Source organism: Seriola lalandi, unplaced genomic scaffold (assembly GCF_002814215.2).
Source record: "Seriola lalandi dorsalis isolate HSWRI2012SDOR001 ecotype SW California unplaced genomic scaffold, Sedor1 jcf7180002054320, whole genome shotgun sequence".
NCBI lineage: Eukaryota > Metazoa > Chordata > Actinopteri > Carangiformes > Carangidae > Seriola > Seriola lalandi.
This window is the reverse complement of record NW_019524873.1, coordinates 180,505-191,370: the sequence shown is the minus strand read 5'-3', so window position 1 is coordinate 191,370 and position 10,866 is coordinate 180,505. Positions and strand designations below refer to the sequence as shown.

General features: G+C 38.7%; 1 protein-coding gene across 2 annotated transcripts; it reads left to right on the top strand.

Moving 5' to 3' along the window:
* Window positions 1–1,194: 1,194 nt before the first annotated feature.
* On the top strand, window positions 1,195–10,748 carry vps33b (VPS33B late endosome and lysosome associated). Of its 2 annotated transcripts, none has more exons than XM_087174150.1 (24): window positions 1,195–1,314; window positions 2,254–2,389; window positions 3,297–3,377; window positions 3,488–3,549; window positions 3,640–3,689; window positions 4,290–4,357; window positions 4,444–4,489; window positions 4,581–4,675; window positions 4,906–5,010; window positions 5,138–5,228; window positions 5,318–5,395; window positions 6,484–6,557; window positions 6,643–6,729; window positions 6,829–6,919; window positions 7,010–7,084; window positions 7,198–7,262; window positions 7,370–7,424; window positions 7,513–7,559; window positions 8,360–8,492; window positions 8,596–8,669; window positions 8,801–8,902; window positions 8,993–9,068; window positions 9,607–9,726; window positions 10,503–10,748. In XM_087174150.1, the coding sequence occupies exons 2-24, from the start codon at window positions 2,294–2,296 to the stop codon at window positions 10,580–10,582; spliced, it is 1,851 nt and encodes a 616-aa protein (XP_087030276.1). In that variant the 5' UTR covers window positions 1,195–1,314; window positions 2,254–2,293; the 3' UTR covers window positions 10,583–10,748. The 2 variants fall into 2 exon arrangements, with proteins under 2 accessions (XP_087030276.1, XP_023262691.1); XM_023406923.2 differs by lacking the exon at window positions 1,195–1,314 and adding an exon at window positions 1,403–1,948.
* Window positions 10,749–10,866: the final 118 nt, after the last annotated feature.

The following is a 10,866-nucleotide window of genomic DNA, read 5'->3' as shown; positions in this document are numbered from 1 at the left end:
ACACACAGAGTTGTGAGTATCAGCGAAAGAAATATCAGCAAGACACTGTTTTCAGCTGCTGCAAGGAAAGTCAGGATGTCAGGAGTGACCTGCCAATAATGTCATTAATACAACTAGGAAACTCTGAGTCATATTATACTCATACTAAACTCAGCTGTCTATTAACTACAATTCAAATATCCATTAAAGGGTTCATGATAAAACACTCATTTCATTCAATAGTAAAGAAGAGTAAAGTTTTCTTTTTTTGATGAACAGTTCCAAATGCTGAAGAACACTGCCTTGTACTGTACACAAGGTATACAAGGAAAACGCTCCTTATGTTCCTAATGTGAGGCTGTATATTTTTTCCACATGAATTTCCCATTAACAAATAGTAGAAAGTGTATGAAACATGGCAGACTTCTGTTCCACTCACACTTTAGCATTACCCTCAACATACAGTATATCCTGCTTTTTCCTGCAAATATAATAAAATTTAACTCTAACTTTTACTATTTTATGAAAGCATCAAAGCAAGTTCAGAGCATCTTGCATCTCTCACAATTTCTTTATTGGTACTTTTCTATTAAAGTATTTAAGTCTGTTTGTGGTATTATTATCATCAGCACACAAAATGGGAGAAGAGATTCTTCTAACCAATTTAAAACTATTGGCATAAATAAAAAATAATTCATGTCTCTAGATAGATCCTTGTGGTGCAACAAATTTTATGTTGTAAGTGCAACCTTTATATCTAAATACCTTCTTTCATTTGAGAATTTGTGGGATGCCATGCACTTACTATAGTCTGACCAATAATGCAGTTTTGACGCTAACGTAACGTCAGTAGTTCAGAATGCTATAAAGCCAATAATGATATATACAGAGATATTTAAAGCATAAAAAACAATCTTGATATAGATCACTTTGTCTAAGTATTGTTGCTGCCCATGTGCATCCCTTTATGGCAACAGTTTACCATCTTCTAATGGCTACTTCCAACAGGATAATGCTCCATGTCACAAGGCCAAAGTCGTCTCAACAATGTTTCATGAACATGACAGTGAGTTCAGTGAACTTCAGTGTCCTGCCCAGTCACCAGATCTGAATCCAGTAGAACACCTTTTGGATGTAGTAGAACAGGAGATTAGCAATTTGAGTGTGCAGCTGACAAATCTGCAGAAATTATGTGATGCAGTCATGTCAACATGGTCAGTCTCAAAGGATGTTTCCAACAGCTTGTGGAATCCATGACTCAAAGAACTGAGGCTGTTTGAGAGCAAACTGAGGAACTACCCTGTGTTAGTATGGTTCTGCTAATAAAGTGCTAAAGTGAGTTACATTTGCATTTTTGTACTGCAATTTCTTGTTACTTACTGGAAAACATAAACACAGATGCCAATATATTTGCAATAAACCAATATTGGTCAATACATCGTCCAATATTAGCTTCAATGATCAATAGCTCCAATGAGTATTATTATATTAATTAAATGACCAAAATTAATTTTTTGCCTTTTTCCAACACCTCAGAAAGTGTCACAGAAACAGATTTACGCGCAACACCTGAAGGCATCACGCTAAAACAAATAGACTCCTAACGTAAAGCTAATTTCCTGCATGTTTACGAATGTCAAACAAGTTTTGTTTGTTTTGTTTGTTTGTTTGTTTAAGTTTTGGCACGAAATTAGGTCCATAATCCTACGTACCGATGGGGTGATTAATGTACGGAGTTCCGTCTGCGTCTTTACGTCGCTGGTTACGATGTTTTTCTGCGGCAAAATTTACAGTCTCTAGCAACAAAACCGCTTCTGAATCCATGGTGGAAAATTACATGTAGTGACAGCGTCAGGTCTTTGGTTCTCCAACGACGCTCCGACCAAAGTGTAGCAGTCTGTTTGCTGTAGTGTCCGGGGGAAACAGTTGACGATGGGAATCGGTTCCGTTTATTCAGCTACGGAAGCAGGTAGATGCTAATATTAAGCTAAACGCCTTTTCTGATGATTTTGACAGATATTCGCTGCTTATTTTCTGTCATTTATTGGGCATTTTTGTGAAATTATTTCCATATCAGTGTCAGCACTTTGACACTAATCTTTGAAAATCCGTGTGATGTAAAGTAGGTGTTTTTAGCCTACAAGCTAACGGAGCTAGTGAGTCAAGCCTAGCACAGATTTGCATCTTCTGTGTGACTGTTGGTTGTAGCTTCTCTGTCTCTACATTTTCTGTTTCTGAATTAGTAACTCTCTGTTTATTGTGTGCATTGTGCAGTGGATGAGTGACTGTCGTCCTGTCCCTGTCGTGGCCCAGTATGGCTCACAGTGCCAGGAGAGACTCCCCGGAGCTCCCTGACTTCTCTCTGCTCAAGAGACTGGCCAGAGATCAGCTCATCTACCTGCTGGAACAGGTGAGAACAGGTCACAGAAAAATGTCTCTGCTTACATTGGCTCGAGTGGCTGCCTCAACTGGCTGCTAATGCAGACATACCAGCAGCAGAATGACTGACATGAAAGAATTTATTATAGGACATTATAATAAAACATTAACTAAACAATGCAAGTTACTGAAAAAACAAGAACAAAACAGAAACATACGTTGTATCTTTACCCTGACATACACTGCAGGGATTATGTGCAGGTATGAAGCAGCTGTTGCAATGCACTTGTGGCCACACCCACCTGTCATAAGTGAAAAAAAAAAAAACATCAACATTTGAAAGTATAAGTCTGGTGATATTGGAAAGTGTTAAGGCCTCATCTTACTAATTTTCATTATCAATATTATTTTCAATATTATTATTTGTCAGTAAATCTCATGAAAAAACTCATGAGTCATAAATACCCACTAAAACACTAAATGTGGATTAATCCGCAGCAGGAAATAGTCCCCAAAAATTCACTTATTTAGTGCCCAGCTGTTTCAGAAAACTGATTGGCCTTTGATAAGATGAAAGTATGTATTATTGAGCCATTTTTAAAAGATTTAAGTCTTCAGGAGGAACCATTAGACTTGAGGACATAAACAGGATGAAGAAGTCTAAAAGTACAGACTTCTCCACCCTGACTAAGACATAATAGGTTTAAGTTTTTGTCTTTTTGTGGGATAACAACAGTGTCACATATATTGAATAATATCTGCAGATAATTAGTGTATTCTAGTGCAAAGTCCTCTTTTTCATATGTGTTGTGTTGATTAAGATTGGAAAAAAATGTGTCTACTCTGCAGAATTGCCTAATAGTTCATTTAGATAGACAAATGAACGGTTGAGTAGATTGTTGTCTTCACTCTACTATCCTCCTCTCTTTGTTACACAGTTGCCAGGGAAGAAGGACCTCTTCATTGAGGCAGACTTGATGAGCCCGCTGGATCGTATTGCTAATGTGTCAACACTGAAGGTGAATATTATCAGCTGAGGCGCCACTGATTTTTGATGGTGAGAAACTCTTGAGAAAAACTGCAGCTCCAGTGGCTTCTTCAAACATTTTGTCTCTTGTTTTTTTTGCAGCAACATGAAGTCGACAAACTCTACAAAGTGGAATACAAACCTATTATCAGCACCTCAGATCAGTGAGCCACGCACCCTTCATACTTCTAACAATTTAAAACACACATACCCCTGATGTGACTGCCTGACAATCTGGCATTACTCTCCTATAGGCTCTGTTTCCTGATCCGGCCGAGAATACAAACTGTGAAGTGGATATGTGGTGAGTAGAGTTGCAGGTTTTTCTGTAGATAGATAGGTAACTATGGGAACCAAACACAAAACAAAATCTCACAAACATCACTGACACCTGAAAGAAATCCAGAAGTTTCTTATTTGTGTACATTAACAGTAAGATGTAAAGTTAACTCAACACACAGGGAAGCATTCAGTCCTTTAGCTGAGGTGAAAACATGAAAAACACCAAAACTCAGTGACAGTGACACTTGATCAGATCTTATTGAACCTCAACACTTTTTTAGTATCAACTGAAATGTGAGGTATGTCTTTACAACTTTCACTGTCAATAGTTCCAGACCTCTTAAATAAAAAGGTTATTTTGAAATGGTTAATCCCTCTGTCCATTTATCCATCCATTTTCTTGTGCTCATGCAGACCCAGGTCGTCTTTATTCATTAACTAATGATATTAGGAGGAGTTATTGTTATATACAGCTTGAAAGAGTTGACAGAAATGTGATATAAATGTCATTAAATTGATGCACTTGGTAAATAATTCAACCCACTGGTTTTCATTGATATCTTTCATACTTTGGACTGTATGAGAGTGAATGTATTTCATGCTGTATTCCTTCTGGTTCCAGATGTGGCCAATGCAGACAAAGCAGCAGGGAAATTTAGAAGATACAAGATAATCTTCACCCCTCAGAAGGTATTGCTGTTGTGTTCACATGCTGCTTTGATTTGTATTGTATTGAATACTTGATTTTTACTTGCTGACCGTCCTGTGTTGTCCAGTTCTATGCGTGTGAGGCGGTGCTGGAGGAGCAGGGGCTCTTTGGTGGTGAGCATCCTTGATTCTTCACTTTTTGTTTTAGAAGCCACGATCAGTGTGAATGAAAAGGAGTGTTAAAGTTGTTTTTGCCCTCCTACAGATGTGACCACTGATGAATGGGCTTTCTACCTCCTCCCACTTGATGATGACATCATCAGTCTGGAGTTGCCAGAATTCTTTCGAGACAACTTCCTGGTAACAAATGAAATAGAGCTAAAAATAGATCTAAAATGATTAATCGGTTTTAATTTAGTAAATTGACAGAGTAGCAACCAAGTACCAGCACAGATGCATCAGCATGTATTTCATTAACGTCAACAATTTGTAATTGTAATTTGTAATTGTAAAAGTATTAACGACAATTTGTATCTTGTAGATTAACGACGAACAATCAGATTTTGCACATAAAAGCTGTAATTTGACAGGCAGGAGACCAGCGCTGGGTGAGGACGGCCGGCAGCGCTCTGCACCTGCTTCATTCTGTTTACGGGCCGTTCTCAAAGCTCTACGGGATTGGACGATGTGCCAAGGTGCAGTACGAACAGAGACCAAAGACAAGTCACCGAAGAAAATGTTTCTGCTGCTGGTTTTTTTTAGATGGGCATGAAGGATGAAGGATTGAAGTGTCATGAATTCTGTCTTTCTGTCTGGTGCCAGATGGCGTACGAGTCGTGGAGGGAGCAGGTAGAAGAGGGAGAAACAAAACCTCGACAGGCTGAAATAGGGAATGTTTTTCTTATTGATAGAGGTAAGAAGCCGTGAACCTTTTCCTCAGTGGATGACAGTGACATGCTGTGTTGTGTTTTCTTTCTCTAACACTATGATTGTCTTTCACAGATGTGGACTTTGTCACTCCTCTGTGCTCACAAGTTGTCTATGAAGGACTGGTGGATGATATATTTAGAATCAAATGTGGTGGGTATCAAAGCCGCATGTGGAGAGTTACCTGTGTTCAGGGTGAAAATCTGCATCCGTCCACAAAAACTCAGCCAACACTAAAGCACGGGAAGAAAGTTGACTCACTTCCTCTTCATCCTCTTTTCATCAGAAAACATTAAAACTAGGCTTCACAACAAAGATTTGCCCAGGAGGAGGACAGACAGCCAGTACTTTCATCTTCTGCTAGTTGGATGGTCAGATAGCTACAGAAAGCCCCTCCCCGAAACCTTTCCAAAATCCAACATTCACACCCACTTCACTCAGGGATTAGCCAGCTGTGGGGGTTTAAACTTATCTCTCTTTTGTTTTCACTTGTTATACAACTATTTGTGGCCTTTTTCATATGAACTATGTCGTCCAGGAGAGAGTGAAAATGTGCATCGTTCTCTCCAAATGTAATGGATATTTAGACCACTCCCTCCCCATTGCTGGTTAGCTTTAAATCTTCGACTTCCTTTGTGGCTGTTTCGAACAACTATAAACACTTCCAACATGATCGGATTAACTAATTCTGATCAACTATATATACTATAGCATAGCATGGTATGTGGAATCAATATTGAAATAAATATTGAGTGTGTTTATACGTGCAGGTATCCTGGTTTTGATGAGGTTTTTCGGAGTATCTCAGTTTAACTTCTGCATGGAAACATCCTAGTTTTCAGAAACCTTGATATTCCAGCTGGATCTCCGAGGATACTGTGGCATGTAAACACCTTTCCCAGGTTTCTGAACATGTTCATAGCTAAATCAGTGGCTCAGACGTTCAGGAAAGAAGACGCAATTGCACACAGACAGAAACCTGAATGCTGATATGATCATGTATTCAGGGCGATGAATAATCAGGTTTTTCATGTTCCATGTAAACCTCATATTTCAAATACGATCAAAACCAGGATACTAATGTGCATGTAAACTCTTCGTCACAATAGGAGCTCACACTGTGTTGTTTTCCTGTAGAATTAAACCTTCCAGTCGTATCACATCTGTCGGGTTGCGGATGTTTTTTTTTTTTAACGCACTTATGTGTGTTGATGTGTCGTCTCATGTCTCTTGTTCTGCAGGATGTGTGGAGTTTGGACCTGATGTCACCTCCTCCGACAAAAGTCTGAAGGTCATGCTGAACTCTCAGGATAAGGTAGGGCCGACACTGGAGGTGCAGATCTCTTCTTTTACCTGTCATGATTTCAAATTAAAAGTTCCTCTACACTCCCGTTTCGCAGGTCTTCAACGAAATCCGAAACGAGCATTTCTCCAACGTCTTTGGCTTCCTCAGTCAGAAAGCCAGAAACCTCCAGACGGCATATGATGCGAGTAAACGTTTCTTACCCTCATCAGTCTTTGTAGCTAAGGTGACTGAAGTAACTGACACTTTTTCTTTTTCTGTTTTCTCTTCTTTAATTGTACAGAAGCGTCGGGGGATGGACATAAAGCAGATGAAGACGTTTGTGTCCGAGGAACTAAAAGGGTTGAAACATGAACATCGGCTGCTCAGCCTGCGTGAGTGTCGCTGCAGCTTAGTCTATGTCAGATTGATTGTGATGTGTTTTAAGTAATATGTGCAAAGCTGAAGAGCACGTTCCCTTTCAGACATTGGTGCCAGTGAATCAATAATGAAGAAGAAAACAAAGCAGGATTTCCAGGAGCTGTTGAAGACAGAACACTGTAAGATCCCTCAGTTTGTGACAGTCAGGTTTTAGTTACATGTGATTTGTTTAGCCATATTTTTGTTTATGTTCTTATTGATACAGATTTTGATTTCTTGTTTTCTGTTCCAGCTTTACTTGAAGGATTTGAAATCCGTGAATGTATTTCCTTCATAGAGGAGCACATCAGCAGACAGGTGCTTTTGCTCAAACACAGTCAGTCTGATATAGGAACACATTAAACAATAATAATAATAATAATAATAATAATGTGCTGGAAACTTTTTTTCTTCTCTTTTTTAAGGTCTCTATGATAGAAAGTCTGCGGCTGCTTTGTCTTCTGTCTATCACAGAAAACGGTGAGTTGCCTTTATTGGATTCCAGAGACAGAATCAAATTATCCTCATAGTGAAATAATAACTGTGTGTGATGGTGTTTTTCTCTCAGGACTCCTCCCAAAAGATTTCCGGTCATTAAAGGCACAGTATCTACAGGTGAGCCTCAACATGTGGCTGATTGAAGCTTTTTGAAAATGAACAAATGCTGTTTCCAAAAGGTTTTTATGTTTTTAAAGCCACAAAATAGTCTGGAATTAAACCCAGTCCAGCTTTTTAAAAAAAAAAAAACTCCTTAAAAACCACAGTCTTATATATGTCCTGGTAGAAATAGTAAAATTATGACACATTACAAAACTACAAAACTAGCCATTTTTGTTTGCAGTTGCTTATATACTTGATTATTTATTTACCATGAACGAGAAAACAGGAGTGGCTGTTATTGTCTTGTTCAGATAAACAGGTCTCAGAGTCACACCTGTAGCTTATAAAACTTAAAAGCTTAAAAAATGAGTGCTGTTATTTTCTTGGCCTATTTAGTGGTACACATACCATTTCCTTCTTTTACTGTGTGTGTTGATCTAAGATAACAAGTAAATACAGGAAAGTACTGTAAGTACTCGCTAGAACACAAAAAGTGAATTGACCTGCAGTTGAAAATAATCCCCAATCATCTGTTTCAGTAACATTGAAACTACAGTGCTCAGCTGTTTGAGGAAATGAGAGACCTGTTATATTTTTTCAGTAAGATCAGATGGGCTCAAGTCTGAGAGCCACAGACGAGGTAGAGATGTCAGAAAGTAATAAGTGACAGACTGACGCATTGTTGGTTTTGGTCTTTTTATGGTTATTTATTGACAAAAATACAGAGTATCACCTTATACTTAAAAATGGTCCACATTTTGATGCTGATCACCTTGCGCCTCGTGTGTAACATCGTCTCTGCTTGACCTCACCAGAGCTATGGAGTGGATCACCTGCTCACATTTGCCAACCTGAGGCAGTTGGGGCTGCTGGTGGAGCAGCAGCCGGGGGAAACACTGACGGTCATGGAGAGCAAAGTGGGCAAACTGGTCAATGACAAAACTGCAGGTGAAACAGTCGCTTCTGTGTGTATCCTTCTGCAGGATATGGCTGAATGACTTAGAGTAACTCATCCTCATCATTATTGCTTTTTTATTTCTATTTCCTCCAGGAAAGCTGACGGACGCCTTCTCTTCCCTGGCGAGGAAGAGCAATTTCAGAGCCTTAAGCAGAAAACTCAACCTGGTAAACTAATGTCAACTTCACTATTTCGCTCCGAAAGACGCTTTAATGAAGTTGCAGCATGACATACAAATGGCAATGCACTGTGAATGCTGTAAAAGATCAGTAACTGGATTATTATACTTTGTGTAAAGGTGCCAAAGTCAGATGAAGAGTACGACCTGCGTGTCCCTCGAGACATGGCCTACATCTTCAGCGGTGCCTACATCCCTTTGAGCTGCAAACTCATTGAGCAGGTGAGTAAATCAGCAGAATTCATTTATCCCATGTGATCTGACTGTGTTGTGTTGTTTTGTGAAACTTTATTCTTGGCGTGTGTTGTGTAGGTGTTGGAGCGAGACGGTTGGACGGGGCTTGAAGAAGTCACCAGGCTGCTGAATGGGAATGAATTTGCTGTTACAGGTTAGGTTACGAGGAGATATTATATTATTACCTTGACAATGAAAGGAATAATTTGAATGAATGTTTACATGTGCTTAGTGAGCTGGATCACTGTCGGCTTTCTGCAGTAAACTGATTTCTTAAACGCTATGTAAACTCAGCTTTTGGAACTGGGGTAGAGGATTAGAGAAACCTGATTTCCCTTGGAGGAACATGGTTTCTTGGCCATGTACATGTGGGAAAAGGTTTCTAATTGGCTCCTTCTTGTACAAATGACATGACAAAGACTTAAGGACAGAAAAACACTGTGACAGCACAGTGGCGGGTTGAAAGGACAATGGATTACACTAGTGATTCATCCTCATATTCGAAATACATTAATTCAAAGTCTAACTACGTTTGAATGTCTGAAATTATGAAACTCTAGAGGTTTAAGTTGCTCGGTTTCCTTTTGGTCATATTCAGACACATTTTGGCCGTAAAGGAAAACTGCTCCCTCACCACAGAGCCTGTCGTCTCACTTCTGTCAGTCCAAAAAGTTTTTTCTGTCTCTCATCAGGCGCCAACGGAGCGGATGTAAAAGCAAAGAGTGACGCTCAGCGCATCGTCCTGGTCATGTTCCTCGGTGGCTGCACCTTCTCTGAGATTTCAGCCCTTCGTTTCCTCGGCAGAGAGAGAGGTAAACATGGCCTGAATGCTGATAATAATAATAATTTTTTAATGTGTTCCGGTCACGTAGGTTTCCCCCTCTTATTTTGAGTTTAGTTTCACTTCTGCTGTCCTGACTGTTGATAATGAATTATGTGTTTTATATCAATGATTCATACGGAGAACTCTTTGGGTACAATAACACTGGCATCACCTGACATCCACAGATAGAAACTGAATTTCCCCCCAGAAAGTTTTACACCTTTATTGTGTTTTTATGATAAATAAATATTAGACTTAATTATATATATCCTGCATCAATGTTAACTATAACTGATATATTTTATTTGTCAGAAATGATTGGAAATGTGTTAGACCATTTGCATTTACTCAGTAATCAGCCATCAAATTAATAAGATCCGAAAAAGTGAGAATTATTAAATCATTAAAAACATTACATCAAGATATGTAAATGTGGGAATATTTAAAATTTTATGAGACAACAAATTTTATATATTTTTTCAAAATACAATGAGTTATTGTCATTTCTGTGACACTTGGACTCAAAATGAAATTTCAGATGTATAAAAAGCTCTTACTGGGTAAATATTTCATAAAATCTTAACATGGGTCTCCTTAACCTTTGGATCAGGAGGATATTTTTCAAAAGTTAAAAAGAAACCCTAACCAAAATGTCTGCTGTTGCTGTGGTTTATGGAAAAATTCACTTGTTGCTTTGAGTCAAAAAGACCTGGAAGAAATGAAATAATGAAATAATTTTCATACGTTTCTCTTTTCTTCTTTCAGGTTATAAATTCATTGTGGTAACGACTGCGATTACAAACAGTTCAAGACTCATTGAAGCTTTGCTGGACAACCATGTATGAGGCCTGTCAGCACATCATGAACAGAAACCTGACACATTCCTGCAGGCCCTTGTCATGCATTCCCTCCAGCACTGACATTACAGATGGAAAATGTTCACTTATGGTCAGTTTCTGTCATCAAAAGAACTGTAAAGATGTATAAAGTGAATAAATGTTTTTAAAAATGTTTTAAAGCTTTTCCTTCTCTTCATTTTTGTTTGTTTCTATTGCAGAGAATGCGGAATGATAGTCATTACAATGTTATTACATGAGTAATCAGGGAGTAGGTAATAATATAAACCCTG